At 46.4% G+C, this 22,499-nt stretch overlaps 1 protein-coding gene across 2 annotated transcripts in view; it reads right to left on the reverse strand.

Moving 5' to 3' along the window:
* The window catches only part of LOC129851029 (membrane-associated guanylate kinase, WW and PDZ domain-containing protein 1-like), a 177,489-nt gene that overhangs the window by 10,181 nt on the left and 144,809 nt on the right, over nt 1-22,499 (reverse strand). For both annotated transcript variants that reach the window (XM_055917193.1, XM_055917192.1), the window contains 5 exons: nt 15,999-16,030; nt 14,646-14,883; nt 11,707-11,798; nt 9,221-9,413; nt 4,964-5,278 (listed from right to left, as the gene is read on the reverse strand). In XM_055917193.1, coding sequence (XP_055773168.1) covers nt 4,964-5,278; nt 9,221-9,413; nt 11,707-11,798; nt 14,646-14,883; nt 15,999-16,030 — 870 coding nt within the window. The remainder of the gene's footprint in view (nt 1-4,963; nt 5,279-9,220; nt 9,414-11,706; nt 11,799-14,645; nt 14,884-15,998; nt 16,031-22,499) is intronic.

Genomic DNA, 22,499 nt, shown 5'->3' on the forward strand with positions numbered 1-22,499 from the left:
ACTCCTACAATGAGAACAGTAAAAGACTGGAATAAAATATATTGAATTCATTAACAGAAATTACCATAACTAAACAAATGTTGTAGATTAGAAATGATAGGTATTAACGGTAAAAGTAGGCTACTACTGGTGATATACCGTATGAAATGGGGAATTGATAGACACTAACAATCAAGGCAAACAATCCACACAATTAAGTTTTGAAACAATGAATGTGCACAAATTTGCGGGAGAGCGCGCATTGGAGAGAGACTTGCATTGTGAATTTTTGCCACACCCCTTCTTGGACTGTGTCGGCAGCCGCCAAATGGATTAGTCTCAGCCTCCTCAATGAATTAGTTCACTGAGATGGGCACAAATCAGACAGGTGTCTCGTGTGCCATACATTTTTTTATATATATTTGCTACTGCTCAACAAAAAAAAGGTTGGACGACAAACAGCCTAACAATCGACCAGTCGACTAATTGGGGTCAGCCCTAATCTCAATTATTACAGTGAACTATTGCACATATCATTCCCTCTCTGTCTCTATTCCTCTTCTTGATTTAACTACAAACAATAATCAAATCGAATTGTATTTGTCACATGCGCCGAATACAACAGTGAAATGCTGTATATTTAAGAAATGATTTACTAAATAAACTAAAGTTAAAAAAAATGTAATCAAAAAGTAACACAATAAAAGTACATAACAATAACGAGGCTATATACAGAGGGTACCGGTACCAAGTCAATGTGCGGGGTTACAGGTTAGTTGAGGTAATTTGTAAAGTGACTATTCATAGATAATAAACAGCGAGTAGCAGCAGTATAAATCCAAAAAGGGGGGGGGGGGGGGGGGGGGGGGGGTCAGTCAATGTAAATAGTCCGGGTGGCCATTTGATTAATTGTTCAGCAGTTTAATGGCTTGGGGGCAGAATCCCTCTCTCCACTGGGATTCTCTGCCTCTAACCCTATTACAGGGGCTGAGTCACTGGCTTACTGGTGCTCTTCCATGCCGTCCCTAGGAGGGGTGCGTCACTTGAGTGGGTTGAGTCACTGACGTGATCTTCCTGTCCGGGTTGGCGCCCCCACTTGGGTTGTGCCGTGGCGGAGATCTTTGTGGGCTATACTCAGCCTTGTCTCAGGATGGTAAGTTGGTGGTTGAAGATATCCCTCTAGTGGTGTGGGAGCTGTGCTCTGGCAAAGTGGGTGGGGTTATATCCTGCCTGTTTGGCCCTGTCAGGGGGTATCGTCGGACGGAGCCACACTGTCTCCCGACCCCTCCTGTTTCAGCATCCAGTATTTATGCTGCAGTAGTTTGTGTTGGGGGGCTAGGGTCAGTCTGTTATATCTGGAGTATTTCTACTGTCTTATCCGGTATCCTGTGTGAATTTAAGTATGCTCTCTCTAATTCTCTCTCGCTTTCTCTCTTTCTTTCTTTCTCTCTTTCTTTCTTTCTCTCTCTCGGAGGACCAGAGACCTAGGACCATGCCTCAGGACCACCTGGCCTGATGACTCCTTGCTGTCCCCAGTCCACCTGGTCATGCTGCTGCTCCAGTTTCAACTGTTTTGCTTGCGGCTATGGAACCCTGATCTGTTCACCGGACGTGCTACCTGTTCCAGACCTGCTGTTTTCAACTCTCCAGAGACAGCAGGAGTGGTAGAGATACTCTGAATGATTGGCTATGAAAAGCCAACTGACATTTACTCCTGATGTGCTGACCTGTTGCACCCTCGACAATCACTGTGATTATTATTATTTGACCCTGCAGGTCATCTATGAACATTTCAACATCTTGGCCATGTTCTGTTATAATCTCCACCTGGCACAGCCAGAAGAGGACTGGCCACCCCTCATATCCTGGTTCCTCTCTAGGTTTCTTCCTAGGTTTTGGCCTTTCTATGGAGTTTTTCCTAGCCACCGTGTCTCTACACCTGCATTGCTTGCTGTTTGGGGTTTTAGTCTGGGTTTCTGTACAGCCCTTTGTGACATCAGCTGATGTAATAAGGGCTTTATAAATACATTTGATTGAAATTTGATTGTTAAGGAGCCTTTTGGACCTAGACTTTGCGCTCCGGTACCGCTTGCCGTGCGGCAGCAGAGAGAACAGTCTATGACTAGGGTGACTGGAGTCTTTGACAATGTTTTGGGCCTTCCTTTGACACCGCCTGGTATAGAGGTCCTGGATGGCAGGGAGCTTGGCCCCGGTGATCAGTCTGTCTCTTTCCTCTGCGGTTAGTCACTCCAGTTTAGAAGAGATCTGTGGAGCTCAACTAATTTAGTTCTGTACTAACTAGAAGCTTTGATGGTTTCACAGCAGAAGGATGTGTTTGTCTAATACACAGAGAGAGGGGATGGATGGGTCTCTGTGTCAGAGTAGCTGGGATCCATGCAGATCAAAGGTAATTTCTCTACACTATTGATCAACAACCAATGTGTTTCACTTTGATATGATTAACAAATTGGCACAAACTTGCCAACTCTTTCCATTTGTTGGACGCCTATAGTGGTTAAGCAGTGTAAGCCTGATCAGCACCCCTGTGCCCAGAGAGACTCCCAGAGCTGTGGTCAGGCAGGGAGAGTGGCAGCAATATCGCTAGGTAGCAATTGTAGGCAGACAACAGGGCAGACAACAGGGCAGACAACAGGGCAGACAACAGGGCAGACAACAGGGCATGCAGAGGGACAAAAAGAGCTGTAGGACAGTGGGAGAGGGTCTATCCATCTACAAATATTACACAAATCTTCCCCCTTAATAACTAAACCAAGTCAGCCCCGTTTTCATGATTTCTGGTAGATCATGAAAATAAAACAGGAAATATTGTTAACAATATATCCTCTATAAAGGATAACCTGCTGATTACAACCATCTAGATGATCGTCTAACGAGTGATGTAAACAATATATCCTCTATAGAGGATAACCTGCTGATTACAACCATCTAGATGATCATCTAACGAGTGATGTTAACAATATATCCTCTATAGAGGACAACCTGCTGATTACAACCATCTAGATGATCGTCTAACGAGTGATGTTAACAATATATCCTCTATAGAGGATAACCTGCTGATTACAACCATCTAGATGATCGTCTAACGAGTGATGTTAACAATATATCCTCTATAGAGGACAACCTGCTGATTACAACCATCTAGATGATCGTCTAACGAGTGATGTAAACAATATATCCTCTATAGAGGATAACCTGCTGATTACAACCATCTAGATGATCGTCTAACGAGTGATTACTGCAACTTGTCACAAGAACATGGCTTTTAGTGCAAATGCAGTTTATAAGGTGATCGTTTAAAAGAATACAAGTAATATGATTACTATTTTGGCATGTTTCATATGGGGGTGTGGCCAAAACGGAAAGAGAAACGCAACACCTATTTGTCAATTACTCATATTGATATCACGTTGAAACCAATAGAATGAGAGAGGGGAGTCGAGTTACACGTCATGTCTAAAACAAAACACAGAATCTGAGAATAATATGTATATCACTGGTTGGAGGAAAATTTGTAGAAGACAGCAAGCTACATTTTGGATTGTTGCATTTTGTTTCAAGTGGGTCACCAACACGGAAAGATAAACGCAAAACTATTTTGTTAAATCACTCATTGATATAAATTTGAAATCAATAGAGCAGGGGCAAACGTGTGGGGTGTATGCACCATTTAAACTAACACTATTCAAAGGCCACACTGAATCTGAGAATACTTTTTATATCACTGGTTAGAAGAGAATTTTCTGAAGACAGTCATCTAAATTCTAGAATGTCGGATGGAAGTTTTGTGAGGCTGTCAAAATGGGGAAGGAAACAAATCAGATGCTTTGTTATTTAACTTCAACGAATCACGACCCACCATATATCAACAGTGACAAGGGTTGGCTGTTATTTGAGTGGTAGTTTGACTCTCAAACCATGTATAGGCGTAGTTGTGAGACCAGCAACTTATATACAGAGAGCGGAATTTTCCCTGCCATTTGAGTTTGAAAATGACAGTAGAAAACTGCCAGCGCATATGACAAAATCAATGGTACAAAACAAATGATATTGATCTGTGTAAAGCCATCGTTTTTATGTCATTGCGATTATTATTAACGTTTATACTAACATCACTAATCTGAGGTAAAAAAAGATGTGCAATCCCCCTCCATTCGAGGTGTTCAAAACGTGAGGTTGTGTAATGTAGTAACACATATGGTTCACGTACAGGAAATTAGTGCAATGTAAAATAATCTAATATGTAAACATAAATCAACATTTAAATGTGGGCTTACATTTTACACATATACTTCCCGATAGTTTAACCATTTACAGAGAATTAAAAAAAGATCTTATGCACAATGTAAGCGGGCGCTCTAGAAAGAACTCCCCGTCTCCCGGCCTACTTATTATAACCTGTCAAGCCATAGTATTGATATTATTCTATTCATTGTTATTTCAGACCACATCTGAATTATACAACATGCTTTCACTTGTGATCAATTATGAAAGACAGTATAAATATTACAGCTCTTTGGGCTGGGTTACAGTGTCTCTGCTTGACAGAATGAAAGAAAATAGAAGAGGATCACCACTCACTAGAAAATAGAATAATGAGGATGAAAGCTATTCACCAAGTAAGTGCCAGAAATATGCACTATTCAGAAACTCATTTGCATAGAAGGGACAGTACCCAATAGTCAAACAGCGATTAGTTACTAAGAAAAATATGTTCTACTGTATATTGAGAGAAAGGTTGAGTGTGTGTGTGTGTGTGTGTGTGTGTGTGTGTGTGTGTGTGTGTGTGTGTGTGTGTGTGTGTGTGTGTGTGTGTGTGTGTGTGTGTGTGTGTGTGTGTGTGTGTGTGTGTGTGTGTGTGTGTGTGTGTGTGTGTGTGTGTGTGTGTGTGTGTTTGTATATAGTGCATGCCTGTGTGTTACCTATATTTAAGTATAGTAAGGTAGAGATGACATGGGGGTCTTACCAAAGGTGGTGCCAGACTCGGGTCGGGACACGGAGGAGACGATGACGAATCCAAAGCCCTCGTTCTCCCCGCGGTGGATCTCCACGTCGTAGGGCTGCAGGGTGGTGTTGACCACAGCACTGCCTGAGCCTCCGCCGCCCCCGCTGCCGATGCCGCTGGTGGAGCCGCTGCCGGAGCCGCTGCCAGAGCTGACCGTGTTGAGGGAGTTCTGACTGCCCTGGGGGGTCCGCTTCCCCTCAGTCAAGGAGGGGGCCTGGGTGCTGCTGTGGTGTGACGAGGCTGGGGACGGGGGCACCTCACCCTCCCCTTTAGACACTGTGTAAGAAGAGGAGAGAAAAGATATTAACGGTGCCAGACTGACAAGAGGCAAACTATTACCAACACTTCACAGCAACAGCACACAGCTCATAACACCAAATGAAACACAAAATGAAAGGTTTAACTAATCAACATGGACAACGCTGCTTCTCTCTACCCACTAATGATCACACCGATAGAAGGAAGAAGGTCAACAGGGAGCATGCTGCTCTAACGGTCACGCTTTGATCTATTCCTCCCCAAAACATCTATAGATATGGCTTCCGGATTGCATCACAACAGAAGGTTCCCATCTTAATTCCTGGCATTGAAGCAGTGCTTCATACTGGGCATCGCCCCTCTGACAGACCACCGTGCCCTCTGTCTGGGCACTCTCATCAATGGCTGGTAGACAAGCTAGTGTGTGGAGGGCGCGGGGAAAGGTTGGAACCCTCTTCATCACGTTTATGGATCTTTATTCATCCTGCTGAAGGGCAGGCTGGGAGCGATGAGCGCCTCTGACAAACATTTTCCCACACACCCATGGACTGTTGAAGAGCAGCGGGGATGAACCTCCAAATATCAGCCCTGTCCTCGGGCCCTTCCCTGTTCTGATGAAGACAAACGGAGCCAGGAGCAGTGAATGGCCTCAATGTTACAGCACACACTGCTGTTGATGGTACTACTGCACAGACTGCTGCTAATCATTTGATATACACAACATGCCTACCACTTAGAAGATGCAAAATATTTTTACTGTGAAACAAACAAGAAATTAGACAAAAAAACGGAAAACTTGAAGACGCAAAACTATTTCCCTCCCAAAGTCAGTACTCTGTAGAGCCACCTTTTGCAGAAATTACAGTTGTATGTCTCTATAAGCTTGGCACATCTAGCCACTGGGATTTTTGCCAATTCTTCAAGGCAAAACTGCTCCAGCTGGTGTACAGCAGTCTTTAAGTCATACCACAGATTCTCAATTGGATTGAGGTCTGGGCTTTGACTAGGCCATTCCAAGACATGTAAATGTTTCCCCTTAAACCACTCGAGTGTTGCTTTAGCAGTATGCTTATGGTCATTGTCCTGTTGGAAGGTGAACCTCCGTCCCAGTCTCAAATCTCTGGAAGATTGAAACAGGTTTCCCTCAAGAATGTCCCTGTATTTAGCGCCATCCACCATTCCTTCAATTCTGACAATGCTGCCACCACCATGTTTCACTGTGGGGATGTTGTTCTTGGGGTGATGAGAGATGTTGGGTTTGCGCCAGACATAGCGTTTTCCACCAAATGTGTTTGATAATTTTTTTCTATAAGCAATGGCTTTTTTCTGGCCACTATTCCGTAAAGCCCAGTTCTGTGGAGTGTACGGCTTAAAGTGGTTCTATGGACAGATACTCCAATCTCCGCTGTGGAGCTTTGCAGCTCCTTCAGGGTTATCTTTGGTCTCTTTGTTGCCTCTGATTAATGCCCTCCTTGCCTGGTCTGTGCGTTTTGGTGGGCGGCCCTCTCTTGGCAGGTTTGTTGTGGTGCCATATTTTTAAATGTTTTAAATAATGGATTAAATGGTGCTCCGTCGGATGTTCAAAGTTTCAGATACTTTTTTATAACCCAACCCTGATCTGTACTTTTCCACAACTTTGTCCCTGACCTGTTTGGAGACCTCCTTGGTCTTCATGGTGCCGCTTGTTTGGTGGTGCCCCATTGCTTAGTGGTGTTGCAGACTCTGGGGCCTTTCAGAACAGGTGCATGTATACTGAGATCATGTTTGTTGCCTCTGATCCCGTGTGGCTCAGTTGGTAGAGCATGGCGCTTGCAACGCCAGGGTTGTGGGTTCATTTCCCACGGGGGGACCAGGGTTCAATTCCCACGGGGGGACCAGGATGAATATGTATGAACTTTCCAATTTGTAAGTCGCTCTGGATAAGAGCGTCTGCTAAATGACTTAAATGTAAATGTAAATCATGTGACAGATCATGTGACACTTAAATAAAGTCCACCTGTGTGCAATCTAACTAATTATGTGACTTCTGAAGGTAATTGGTTGCACCAGATGTTATTTAGGGGCTTCATAGCAAAGGGGCTTTTCCGTTTTAATTTTTTTTTTTTAAGTTTTGTTTTTTCATTTTCCCAATTTGGACTATTTTGAGTATGTCCATTACATGAAATCCATATAAAATTGATTTAAATTACAGGTTGTAATGCAACAAAATAGGAAAAATGCCAAGGTGGATGAATACTTTGCAAGGCACTGTACTACTGCACAGGCTGCTGCTGCTGGTCCTACTGGACAGACTGTTGCTGATGGTACTACTGGACAGACTGTTGCTGATGGTACTACTGCACAGACTGCTGCTGATGGTACTACTGCACAGACTGCTGCTGATGGTACTACTGCACAGACTGCTGCTGATGGTACTACTGCACAGGCTGCTGCTGATGGTACTACTGCACAGGCTGCTGCTGATGGTACTACTGCACAGACTGCTGCTGATGGTACTACTGCACAGAATGCTGCTGATGGTACTACTGCACAGAATGCTGCTGGTGGTAGTACTGCACAGAATGCTGCTGATGGTAGTACTGCACAGAATGCTGCTGATGGTAGTACTGCACAGAATGCTGCTGATGATAGTACTGCACAGAATGCTGCTGATGATAGTACTGCACAGACTGCTGCTGGTGGTAGTACTGCACAGAATGCTGCTGATGGTAGTACTGCACAGAATGCTGCTGATGGTAGTACTGCACAGAATGCTGCTGATGATAGTACTGCACAGAATGCTGCTGATGATAGTACTGCACAGAATGCTGCTGATGATAGTACTGCACAGACTGCTGCTGATGGTACTACTGCACAGAATGCTGCTGATGATAGTACTGCACAGAATGCTGCTGATGATAGTACTGCACAGAATGCTGCTGATGATAGTACTGCACAGAATGCTGCTGATGATAGTACTGCACAGACTGCTGCTGATGGTACTACTGCACAGAATGCTGCTGGTGGTAGTACTGCACAGAATGCTGCTGATGGTAGTACTGCACAGAATGCTGCTGATGGATGTACTGCACAGAATGCTGCTGATGATAGTACTGCACAGAATGCTGCTGATGATAGTACTGCACAGACTGCTGCTGATGGTACTACTGCACAGAATGCTGCTGATGGTACTACTGCACAGAATGCTGCTGATGGTAGTACTGCACAGACTGCTGCTGATGGTAGTACTGCACAGAATGCTGCTGGTGGTAGTACTGCACAGAATGCTGCTGATGGTAGTACTGCACAGAATGCTGCTGATGATAGTACTGCACAGACTGCTGCTGATGGTAGTACTGCACAGAACGCTGCTGGTGGTAGTACTGCACAGAATGCTGCTGATGGTAGTACTGCACAGAATGCTGCTGATGGTAGTACTGCACATAATGCTGCTGATGGTAGTACTGCACAGAATGCTGTTGATGGTACTACTGGACAGACTGCTGTTGATGGAACTACTGGACAGACTGCTGTTGATGGTACTACTGGACAGACTGCTGTTGATGGTACTACTGGACAGACTGCTGTTGATGGTACTACTGGACAGACTGCTGTTGATGGTACTACTGGACAGACTGCTGTTGATTGTACTACTGGACAGACTGCTGTTGATTGTACTACTGGACAGACTGCTGCTTATCTTCTGTTTTTGCTATACTTGAAATGGGATCATTCTGAGAAAGATTATCGTATTATGTTCTTCGTAGGATACGATTATTATTATTAAGCATTGTGCGCAGAACACAGAATTACTAGCAAAATTACTGCCAGAAAAAGTATCAAATTACTCTGAGCCAACACCGTTACCACAGAAGTTCACACAATCCACTCCTGATACTCATATCATGTAGCTGTTCTTTGAAGGTTTTCATTGTAAATCACACTGGAAAACAGTGTCCATGTCCAACTAGCTGTGTTTACCTCCGTAACCGGTCTTGCGTCGCACGGTGAGGTTGACGTGACCCTGCTTGGCGGCCTGCTGCATCAGCTGTACCACCAGCTGGTGAGACTTGCCCATCACTGCCGTACCGTCCACACAGATGAGCTCATCCCCTGAACGCAGGCGTCCATCCTCATCCGCCGCCCCATACTTCACTATGTGACCTATGTAGATCTGGGGAGAGAAGAAGATGGGAGGGTAGGGGAGAAAAGGTGAGGACAGAAGAGGGGGATGATAGGAGAGGTTGTTGGTCAATCAACAGTAGACGGTAAAAAACATAAAGGTGAGATATTGACAGGTAAGATTATTTTTTTCCAGCAGCACTAACATAACTCAGACTACTTCTGGCCCAGCTAGAAAGCTAGCTAGTAAGTCTTCCTCCTCTTTCTCCGGTTGGCTGTGATGGGGTCAACTTGGGGTCATGATAGGGGCTGCACCAAATGTTTGATGTATTATAATAATTGATTATGCTTATGTTGTATTAATAGAAGGGGAAGGGCTATAAGACCCCTCCCCACTACATTTATTGGGTCCTAGACTACAGACAAGCAATATATATATTCATTATAAGGTTTAATATTGTTCCACTATTCTTTTCTAGTCTTTGCCTCTTATAAAGAAACGATCTGAGAGATGTGTGTTATTGCAGTCAAAACAGAAAGCGCCTCAAGGCTAGAAGAGATTCATAGACACAGAACCCTGCAAGGGAGTGAAAGAGATAAGAGACTAGTCAGACATACCACTATAAAGCAACTTGGTGAGTGGAAAATTACTGCTGAGCCCTTAGAAAACACTGGAACTATTGTATCTCTCTTGCAAGTTTGTAAAACTGTGTATGCATGGGCTTGGTCTTATGACTAGAAGGTAGTAACGTAGGCAGTTACATCACTAGGGGTTGACTGCAAGCATATTAACCTGTTTGGGCTGCAGGGGCAGTATTGAGTAGCCGGATAAAAGGTGCCCATTTCAAACGGCCTCGTACTCAATTCTTGCTCGTACAATATGCATATTATTATTACTATTGGATAGAAAACACTCTCTAGTTTCTAAAACCGTTTGAATTATATCTGTGAGTAAAACAGAACTCCTTTTGCAGCAAACTTCCTGACAGGAAGTGGAAAATCTGAAATCGATGCTCTCTTCTAGGGCCTGCCTATTAAAGTTCTTGATATTTATTCGTTTAGATGCACTTCATACGTCTTCCACTAGATGTCGACAAGCAGTGAGAGAAGAAATTGAGTGTGTAACTTGATCTGGGCTCGAATAAATGCTCTTTGTATGACGTGTCACCAGTTTCCTGTTTTCTGGAGAGCGCGTCAAGGGACCTGGATTTGCCTTCTGTACAGCTGTCGTTATAGACGACTAATATCTCCGGGTTTGATTTTATTTGATACATGTCACCATATCATCGTAAAGTATGTTTTTTCAATATAGTTTCATCAGATTATTGAACATTTTTCGGGAGTTTTGCCGCGTTCCGTTCTCTTCCGTTTGTTGACATGGAGAGCGTCGTGCCACTAGGTTAGTGTGCTTGCTAAAGGAAGAGGGAAAGTTGCCGTTCTAAATCCAAACAACGACTGTTCTGGACAAAGGACACCTTGTCCAACATTCTGATGAAAGATCAGCAAAAGTAAGAAACATTTTATGATGCTATTTCATATATCTGTTGTAGTCGTCGGCGCCCAAGTGTTTCTGGCTATTGTGCTAAGCTAATATAACGCTACATTTTGTTTTCGCTGTAAAACACTTAGTAAATCGGAAATATTGGCTGGAATCACAAGATGCCTGTCTTTCATTTGCTGTACACTATGTATTTTTCAGAAATGTTTTATGATGAGTAATTAGGTATTTGACGTTGGTGTCTGTAAGTTTTATGGCTGCTTTCGGTGCAATTTCTGAATGTAGCTGCAATGTAAACTAGGATTTATACCTGAAATATGCACATTTTTCTAACAAAACATATGCTATACAATACATATGTTATCAGACTGTCATCTGATAAAGTTGTTTCTTGGTTAGTGGCTATTTATATCTTTATTTGGTCGAATTTGTGATAGCTACTGATGGAGTAAAAAACTGTTGGAGTAAAAAAAGTGGTGTCGTTTGCTAACGTGGTTAGCTAATAGATTTACATATTGTGTCTTCCCTGTAAAACATTTAAAAAATCGGACATGTTGGCTGGATTCACAAGATGTGTACCTTTCATATGCTGTATTGGAATTGTTAATGTGTGAAAGTTAAATATTTAAAAAAAATATCTTTTGAATTTCGCGCCCTGCACTTGAGCTGGCTGTTGTCATAAGTGTACCGACGTCTGGCTGCAGCCATAAGAAGCTAACAAGAAATTTGTAGAGTGGTTGAAAAACAAGTTGAATGACTCCAACCTAAGTGTATGTAAACTTCCGACTTCAACTGTAGATGTATACTGAGCAGTGATGTTGGTGTATGGTTGAATCCTCCAACTCACCGGTTCTCCTGGCTCGTTCCCTCCCAGGATCCTGAACCCGTAGCCCGTGTCCTTTCTCCACAGGAAGATGTCCTGCTCCTGGAAGTCAGGCACTGCAACCAGAGAACCATCCATCAGCATCGATCACTACATCCTGGATCATTAGACCAGACCCCACACAGTGTAATCCCTCCCCCTCTTCCTCTCAGAGGAGAGTGGTGGCAGAGGGCTGGAGGAGATGGAGGGGGAATCTGAAGATATCATGGCCATAATGAGCACACAGCACACCTGCGGTTCCTTGTGAATCAGGTCAGGGGTCCATGCCTCTCAGCCTCTTACTGTAGCCTCTACACCACTGCCTCATTCTGCCTCTTCCTCCATAGCCAGCTAATACTGAGTAAAAACATTACCCTGCGGAATGTGTAAATATCTAAAAACGTTCTATCAAAAGAAAAGATATATTCCAGGATACTCCCAAAATAATTTTATACACCATTCAAAGCAAGAGTGGAGAAGGCCAAGAGAATCCCCTAAGTACCTACTTTATCAAAGTTTCATCATTAGTATTTCTTTGAATCCTTTCTATCCTTTCAGATGTCTTTGAAGACAAAATCCTTCTTTACTTTGTCTTGTCAACCTAGGTAGGTAGCTAGGTGACAGGGAACTGGACTGGGAGCAACCCTCACCAGTCTCTCCATAGCAGTGCTGCTCCTCAGGCTCAGACAGGAATCCCTGGCTGGCTGGAGGAGATCTGACCATGGTGAAGGGGGTGCCTGGTACTGGAGCTGTCAGAGGCACCATGCTGCTATGTAGTGGTGCACTGCAGCGACTGACAGCTTATTGTTCATGTAGCACTCGAGGTGGGCAGACCACCCGGGAACAGGGTTCAAGCAACAGCCTGGAGCTAGCTGCCTGCCTGCCTGCCTGCCTGCCTGCCTGCCTGCCTGCCTGCCTGCCTGCCTGCCTGCCTGCCTGCCTGCCTGCCTGCCTGCCTGCCTGCCTGCCTGCCTGCCTGCCTGCCTGCCTGCCTGCCTGCCTGCCTGCCTGCCTGCCTGCCTGCCTGCCTGCCTGCCTGCCTGCCTGCCTGCCTGCCTGCCTGCCTGCCTGCCTGCCTGCCTGCCTGCCTGCCTGCCTGCCTGCCTGCCTGCCTGCCTGCCTGCCTGCCTGCCTGCCTGCCTGCCTGCCTGCCTGCCTGCCTGCCTGCCTGCCTGCCTGCCTGCCTGCCTGCCTGCCTGCCTGCCTGCCTGCCTGCCTGCCTGCCTGCCTGCCTGCCTGCCTGCCTGCCTGCCTGCCTGCCTGCCTGCCTGCCTGCCTGCCTGCCTGCCTGCCTGCCTGCCTGCCTGCCTGCCTGCCTGCCTGCCTGCCTGCCTGCCTGCCTGCCTGCCTGCCTGCCTGCCTGCCTGCCTGCCTGCCTGCCTGCCTGCCTGCCTGCCTGCCTGCCTGCCTGCCTGCCTGCCTGCCTGCCTGCCTGCCTGCCTGCCTGCCTGCCTGCCTGCCTGCCTGCCTGCCTGCCTGCCTGCCTGCCTGCCTGCCTGCCTGCCTGCCTGTGTCCATGCGTTCAGCCCCCCAAGGGGTACCCCATGTTACGGTACAGACCTCAACAGCTAAAGCCACTAAGAGCCAGCAGGGGGAGGGAGGAGGGAAAGAGACCAGCTTGGCTGCAATCTGTTCCTGAGTCAACAGACAAGCTCACAGTCTTAAGCTAGCTAGCTCTCTTCCGACCCACTGGGACTCTGAGTAGGGCTGAGATGGGCAGGTCACAGGCTAACTGTCTCAATCTTCTTGTTCATAAGGGCAGGCACTGGGCAGCTTAACAGGTCAATACAGCAGCTCAACTTCGAAACAACTGTATAGAAACAGATCCATACTAAAGGTTAGTCATTCTACCCTAGCTCAGACTGACCATGGTGAACAAGCAGATTAACTTCAGATCAGGAAAAGGAGATGGCGGGGGGGGGGGGGGGGGGGGGGGGGGGGGGGGTCTACTGACTGAGCAAATACTCCAGAGCAGTGTATCTACACCTGGTAATACAACTCTGTCTCTCTATACTGCCTACAAATCTCCCCCTGTGCTTAATAAAGCTGATATTTAGTTCCTTGTTCCTTTAGAATTCTACACCCATCCTCTCTCACCTGAGGATGGAGGGAGTACCGATACCCAGTACCGATACCCAGCTCCTCTCCCTTTAAGGCCTCTAAATAACGAAAGACCTTGATGAAAGCAGGAGCACCAGAGAAATGATTAGGCGTGGAAACCTCTGGACCCTGGAAGCCTCCACTCCTCGGAGGGCGACTGACAGGGGCTGAGTAATATTCCTGTTAATTGAAGAGGTTGGCACTCGTTACCCTCACCAGATTACCAGGAAATATGAGAGCCACTGTCCTCTACCACCAACGCCAATTCCATGCACATTTGTCTGGAGCTGTGTTCTAAAAGAGCACTGTAGCATGGAAGCGTGATAATGTAGTGGCTATAGGGAGTGTAATTGAGCCGAGGTGCCAAGCAGGCAGCATGGACAGAGAGACTGTGTCAGTGTGTAGGTAGACTTCTCTCTTCAGTGTTCCAGGGAGAGAAACACACTCTATAGTCAAGGTTTAGTAGATCAGGAGAGTGGTTAGCCGGTTAGCACCAACTCTCCTTAGACTGTTGTTATTGCTCGCACTACCATGTTTCTACCCAACAGCCACAATGCTCTGCAAACAGTCCACATCCCTAACCCACCAAGATAATGCCCACTTTAGATTCAAACACCGAAAGACAACAGGAAACTTTCAGACAATATGTTTTGGGGGATGAGTATGTTGAGTTTAGGGTATTGATGCTTCTCAAAGGTTAAATGACTTCTGTGCATGCAGGTTATCTCCCATCACCAGCCCTTGATTGCAGTACCAACCTAACAGGACAGGTGGAGCCCCCAAGCAAACACCCATGCACCCTCGCACCAAAAATAAATACTTACGCCTACTTTCATACATGCTCCTGGACTGGGCCCAGATCTTGAAGGGGTCCGGTTTCCTGTGAATGGTCCCGTCTGCCTGCGGGTCCTGGGGAGGCAGGCCGGGCAGGGGCTGGGAAGGGGGTGGGGGGGCGGTACTCTTGCTGAGAGGGGGGGCCAGGGACGTGTGCACAGGGGAGTTAGTGTGGGTACTCCGGTGGCTGGATACAGAACTGTTCTGACTGTCCTTCCTCGCTAACTGCTGTATGAAGGAAAGTGAGAGAGGGGGGGAAGGAGGGCGATGGGGACAGAAAGGTAGAGGGGGAAAAGGAGGAGGGTCAGAAAGAGAGATATTGAGTAAGAAGGAGAGGGATAGAAGGAGTAGGAAAGAGTGGTGAAGAGAAAGGGAAATCATTAACAACATATTACGAAGTGAGACAAAATACCACATCTTTAATCAAGGCCAACACATTCTCTAACAATACCGAAAGCCTAATCAAGCAGATTTGTTAATGAGATGTATTTCCGAGAAATCGAAAAATTCACTGTAGTTTCACATAGAGAAATAAAGTCACACTCCTAACAGAAAAAAAACAGCTTGGCTGACAAAGTACATAGTTTATTCCTTTTGTTCAACATAGAGCTGAATATATTAATGGCAAGCCCTATTGCCCGATGTATGAGGAGACATTCAGAGCACATAGCAGTGAGGAGGGTGTTTCAATGAAGGGAGAATACATCTAGGAGGGGAGAACACAGCATGCAGCACACATTGCTCTACCATACAACACAGAGAGAGCACACAGGCAGCTTCCTCCCAAAAGATACAGGGAGAGGGTAACACAGACTGACAGTGGTCTCCAGTCATCACATGATTTCTCCATACTCTACATGGGACACAGAAATACTAAGAAGAGCTGGGCCATTCTCAAACATCAACCCTACACAAGCTAGGAACATTTCTCCAATCATGGTAGACCAAAGATTAAACAATATTTGTATTTAATTTGTGTCAATTCGGCAGGTCTAAAATGTATACTAGAATCTCCCTGCTCTATATGTTCCTCAGTACTCCAAGGCTGGCCTAATGCACTAGTCTATTTCCCTAGAACGCATTAAGCCAAGAGAACACGAGAACATGGTGTAGAGAATGAAAACAAATCCAGGAGCAGCCTTGCTCTGCCTACCAATGGATCAACATTATGAAGCATCAAAGCTCCCATCAGGACCACAGTGAGAGTCCTGACAGAGAAAATCCCTCACCACTCCACACCAACCAACATTAGCACTCCACACAGGAGTGTGGAGAGAGGGACAGATGGAGGAGAATGGAAGGGATGGGTGGACGGAGGAGGAATAGATGATGTCGGTACTCACCAGCCTTGGACTCTTCTTTGCAGGTACCACCCCTGGGAAGCAATATCCAGTTCGAGATGGAGAGAGAAAAATGAAAGAGAAAAAATTATTAATGACACAAAAATATTTCACCTTCCCCGCAGGTTAAAAAGAAGAAAAAAACAGAGTTGAGAAGATGGGGAACTCCAAACAGGGACTCCATTGGTGCAGCAGCGCTAGCCCGCTCATCAATGCCCAAGTTATCTTCTCCCTCTCTTTCTCTGCCTTGCTCCCTCACATCCACGCTCCCACGCGCTGTGTTAAAAGGGGCAGCACGATCTATCTGCATTAGCAGGCAGCTGACTGCTGCAGCGGAAGAGGGGACAACCCCAAGGGCTAACCAAGCGCTCCGCTCACTAGAACCTGCCTAACCTACTGGCTAAGAGAACGAAAGAGTGTGTGTTTATGTGTGTGTGAGAGAGAGAGAGAGAGACAGACAAAGGAGTAGAACGAGAGTGAGAGAGGCAGCTCTGAGCAAACTCCACTGTCATACCCATGGAGAAGGAGTCCAAGATACTGAACATTAAATTATAGGCAACCGTCAGTTCCCCTCTTACTGAGACCATCTTCCTGAGTCCGTTCAGTACGCCGCTCTGCTGATGAAGGCTCCAGCATCTAGTTTCAGTCACACAGCTCTCTCTCTCTCTCTCTCTGCTGTGCATCACTCTACCTCCCGCGATCTTGATTTTTTCCCCCGCTCACCATCCCTCCCCTTCTCTTCCCTCCACCCACACGCTAGTAAACATGCGTGCACACACACACACTCCGCTCTTCCTTCCCTCTCTCATCAATCCGGGTCAGGCTCTGACAGGCAGGGCCAGCATAAATGATATGCTCATATATTAATAGACACCGACACTGGCAGGAATACAATCAGGAATACCAATATCAACATGAACACACACAGAGAGTAATGGGAGACTAAAATGGAAACAAGCCTAGATCCTCGGATCCCCCTTCTGCACATGGTGAAAAATAGCTGCACAATGTCACAGCAACGGGGTGTGTGTGTGTGTGTACATGTGCATAGTGGTATTCAGCAGAATAAAGATGACAGTGAGTAAAATAACATGTAAGCCAGCAGCATACCACCCTGCATACCACTGCTGGCTTGCTTCTGAAGCTAAGCAGGGTTGGTCCTGGTCAGTCCCTGGATGGGAGACCAGATGCTGCTGGAAGTGGTGTTGGAGGGCCAGTAGGAGGCACTCTTTCCTCTGGTCTAAAAAATATCCCAATGCCCCAGGGCAGTGATTGGGGACACTGCCCTGTGTAGGGTGCCGTCTTTCGGATGGGACGTTAAACGGGTGTCCTGACTCTCTGAGGTCATTAAAGATCCCATGGCACTTATCGTAAGAGTAGGGGTGTTAACCCCGGTGTCCTGGCTAAATTCCCAATCTGGCCCTCAAACCATCATGGTCACCTAATAATCGCCAGTTTACAATTGGCTCATTCATCCCCCTCCTCTCCCCTGTAACTATTCCCCAGGTCGTTGCTGCAAATGAGAACGTGTTCTCAGTCAACTTACCTGGTAAAATAACGGTAAAATAAAAAAATTAATTCAACAGCCACTGAAATGTGGTCCACAGTCCAGCCACCTCTACAGCATGTTCCCCGATATCTCCTCTCCCATCACTAATCATCTAAACAAATCCCGCTCTCCTCTTATCCCTTACCTGCTCCCCTCCACTATACCCCTCTTCTGCCAGCGTATCACAGCCACCCCCGACTCTAATCCCTGAACCCAGGAGTCAGACAGAGACAGGTTAAGGGTGTCTTATCGATGCAGCGTACAGCATAATCCCCCTCCATCCTCTTAAATACACACAGGAGGACATGCATGGCTGATTCTCACACTGATGGACTGAGCAGGAGAGAGGAAACACTGTTAATCATAAGGATTTAGGTTAATGATCATCTGAAAACAGCATAATGCCACTTGAGTTGAAGCCCTCTGCCCTCATGAAGGTTGTAGTGGTCAATATGTTTATACCCCCACAGAGAGAAGCTGCTCAGTTCAGTCAGAGGACGCTGGCCACAGCAGCTGCTAAACAGAGACCATCGCTGAGGAGATAATTATGTCCAAGAAGGTGGTGGGGTACACTGGACCCACGTCCAAGCCGCCCTCCTCCATCTGGGCTCAGAGGGATGGATTCCGACAGCCCAGCCCATCCGTCAGCACGTCGACAGCAACAGGTGCACAAGGGACTGACAGACGGTCTCTTGGCAACGGTTGCCTCGGAAGGCCAGCCCAGGCTGTTCCATTATGTACAGTGGAGACTGAGCCACATGTCATTCATGTACAAATAGGCTGTCATAGACGTGACTACAATGACACATGCAGGGATTTATTTACTCAGCAGCACCAATGTATAGGAGATGGGATTGAAAGTGACATAGGTGCAACCCCAGTCTTGTGACATGGCAAAGGTGACCAGGAAAAGGTGCAGATGTCAGAAACCTGGTGTTTAATCACACACCCAGAGCAAAGAAAAAGCATCCTGTGCTGCAGTAAAACAATTTTTCCATGTTTTGTCTGTCAGAGGCTTATGCAGTAGCTTACGATGCTGAGCAGAAATGACAATTTTGTCCTTTTGTCAGTCATGTCCCTCCTGGCATTTAGAGAGAATGGGATGAGGGGTGACCCACTCCCTACCCATCCACACACACATACACACACACCACCCACCGGTAGAGGAGCCCCACTGCAGAGTGCTGCACAGTATTGTCATGGAAACAAAGCAAGGCAAGATGGCTGAGATTTACGACTCCCCCTTCAGGCATGAGGGTGTGAAGAGACAGGGAGGAGGGGGAGAAGGAGGGGGGACTCACCTTGTCCTTGTTATGCCAGTATCTCTGACTGGCCCACAAACAAAGCCAGGCGCCCAAAAGCGCAATGCGTTGCCAAGCTGCTGGTATTCTATTCCTTGATCATTGCATTTCTGTAGAATATCTCTGCAATGCTGTACGTTATCAGCGCCAAACGTGAAGTCAGCAAGTTTTTATGCAAAGCGTGCAAAAAGGTGCAGCATCCAGCCCTTACATTAAATCAATTCCTTTTGTCTGTGTGACCCTATCGTTGCCATTTATCTCAGGTTGGGTGTGTTTGTGTCTTGTCAGAAGACACTGATCTGTGTTACTGTGACAGGAGCAGTGTTTACAAAGCCTGCGCTCCACTCTAAGCAGCAGAACATCAACAACAGGGTGGAGATAAGAGATGTCTCCTTCCTAGCAGCACCCTGGCTGCTCTTCTACAACGGCCCAATGCTGAGAAGAAACAACCATCTTACACTCTGCTCTGTCGGAGAGGAACAGTCCGTCACTCTCCACGGCGCAGGGAGAAGACACAGAGGAAAGAGTATTGGCTAGAATATTAGCCTTGTCAGACATTGGCTTATAGACCTTCAAACCCTCTTAATGAGACACAAAACATCCCACAAACAGAGACAAAGTAAAAACAGCATCTGCAAATCTGCAGGTGTGGACTACATAGGTCATTTCGCTTCAGCACACTAGCATGAAGCAACAGCGTAGTAGTGGATATTTGGGTAATCAGGGTTCTTCTTCTTCTCTGGATTTGGTTGGTGTATCGCCAACCGGATCGCCAAAACTTTTCGGTGCATACACCGCCACCTACTGTACTGGTGTGTGAGGCCATTAACGGCCTACCTCCAGTACATTAAATTCTTTGATACGGTAACACAGAATTGTGGAAAAGGAAAATTGCCCTGCCAACTATTAGCCCTCTCTACAAAACACACCACCCCATTCCACTATTGAACCCTACGTAGTCCTACTCGGTCTGAGAGGACAGCACGCGACCACTCAACACCCCCTGCAGCTGTTCTGCAGCAATCCCAAGTACTTCTCTGCCACCACAATTTTCAAACCATTTCTGCAGTACAACTGACAACCATGGCTAGAAATGCTAAAAAGCCCACCTTACTGAAGCACATATTCTTCCCATCACCCTCTCTTGATCTCCGCCTACTCACAGGAATCCTCTCTGGATCCCTCACCCTGTACCCATCATCCTCTACCATTCTCTTCACTGCTACACTTTCTGTACAACTCTAACCCTGGCGACCTCAATCTGCCTTTCTCTCACCGGACACCTCCGATCTCCAGGCCCATGGGAACCCCCACATCTAACACACAACTTGCTCCACCGATACCACGCATTCCTTCATCTCATGCCTTCCTGCACACTTCTCACATCTAGGCATCTCTCTCCTACACACTGCTGCAACATGGTAATCCGGTTTTTCTCTGGATCACAATGCGGCTTAGGTGGGCGTGACAGTGGGTGTGGCCAATGGCTCAGTCACCAACTCATGATTTTACTCTGGGACGCAGAGACAAAACATTGCTGATTTAAAGCTAATTTCCTGCAATTTGGCCATGGGGTAGAAAACAAAAATCCTTCAATTCTACACATTTTGCCATGTTCTAATGCCATCTGAGTGACTCAAACATTATAACAAAATCAATAGGGTCCACACCATGACAGAAATACTCCTGATTGCATCCCCTTTGGAATTTTAGATTCTCCCTGACTGTCTAGTTTTTATTTTGGTGATTGTTAGTTCTCAAAGATGATCTTATTTCAAAATATACACTCACTGGCTAAGTGTATTAGGTACACCATCACATTCACCAAAATGAATGGCTCCTGCAGACAGTGAGTCACGTGGGCGTGGCTTGCTATATAAAGCAGGCAGACAGGCATCGTGACATTTAGTTACTGTTTGATTGAGCGTTACAATGGGCAAAATGGGTGACCTAAGCGACTTTAAAGTTGGTGATGGTTGGTGCCAGGTGCAACGCATCCAGTATCTCTGAAATGCCCCCCCCCCCCCCCCCCCCCCCTGGGCTTTTCAAGCACGACAGTGTCTAGGGTGTACCGAAAATTGTGCGATAAACAAAAACCATCCAGTTAGTAGCAGTCCTGTAGGCGAAAATAGCTCTTTGACAAGAGGTGGCATGAGAATGACAAGAATCATGCAAGCTAACAGGCAGAAGACAAACAGACAGATACCGGCGCAGTACAACAGTGGTGTGTAGAAAGGAATCTTGGAACGCACAACTCCTCAATCCTTGTCATGGATGGCCTATTTCAGATGACAACCACACCAGTTTCCACTCCTTTCAGCTAAAAACAAGAAGATCATGGTCATTAATAAGAAGTTGGTCCTCCGTTTGCTGCTTTAACAGCCTTCACTAGTTGTTGGAACATTGCCATGGGAACTTGATTCCATTCAGCCAAAAGAGCACTAGTGAGGTCGGGCACTGATGTTGGGCGATTAGGCCTGTCTCGCAGTCAGCGTTCTAATTCATACCAAGGGTGTTCGATGGGGTTGAGGTCAGAACTCTGTGCAGGCCAGTCAAGTTCTTCCATACCGATCTCGACAAACATTTCTGTATGGACCTTGCTTTGCGCACGGGAACATTGTCATGCTAAAACAGGAAAGGGCCCTCTCCCTACTGTTGCCACAAAGTTGGAAGCACAGAATGGTCTAGAATGCCATTGCATGCTGAAGCATTAAGATTTCCCTTCACTGTAACTAAGGGGCCTAGCCCGAACCATGAAAAACAGCCTCAGACCATTATTTCTCCTCCACCAAACTTTACAACTGGCACTATGCATTGGGGGAGGTAGCGTTCTCCTGGCATCTGCCAAACACAGATTCGTCCATCGGAATGGTGAAGCGTTATTCATCATACCAGAGAATGCATTTCCACTGCTCCAGAGTAAAATGGTGGCGAGCTTTACACCACTCCAGCAGACGCTTGGCATTGCGCATGGTAAGCTTAGGCTTGTGTGCGGCCGCTCGGCCATGGAAACCCATTTCATGAAGCTCCCGATGAACAGTTCCTGTGCTGACGTTGCTTCCAGAAACAGTTTGGAACTCAGTAGTGAGTGTTGCAGCCGAGGACAGATGATTTTTTACACGCTGCGCACTTCAGCACCCGACGGTCCCGTTCTGTGAGCTTGTCTGTCCTACTACTTTGCGGCTGAGCCGTTGCTGCTCCTAGACCTTTCCACTTCACAATAACAGCACTGACAGTTGACCGGGGCAGCTCTAGCAGGGCAGAAATTTGACAAACTGACTTGTTGGAAAGGTATCATCCTAAAACGGTGCCACGTTGAAAGTCACTGATCTCTTCAGTAAGGCCATTTTCCTGCCAATGTTAATCTATGAATATTGCATGGCTGTGTGCTCGATGTTACACACCTTACAGCAACGGGTGGGGCTGAAATAGCTGAATCCACTGATTTGAAGTGGTGTCCACATAATGTTGTATATGTTGTGCACTTTATATCTGGTTTTAGTTGTTTAAGTTTATACTGAAACTATTTCATATTCATTTTGACAAAATAAACACTTAGGCAGCCCACCCAAGACTTTTTATGCAGAAAAAAACCTGGATATTATCAGACTGACACACATCTGCTGTATGTAGTCTTAATCCCTGCTGGTCATG

The sequence above is a fragment of the Salvelinus fontinalis genome, chromosome 3 (genome assembly GCF_029448725.1).
Source record: "Salvelinus fontinalis isolate EN_2023a chromosome 3, ASM2944872v1, whole genome shotgun sequence".
Taxonomy (NCBI): domain Eukaryota; kingdom Metazoa; phylum Chordata; class Actinopteri; order Salmoniformes; family Salmonidae; genus Salvelinus; species Salvelinus fontinalis.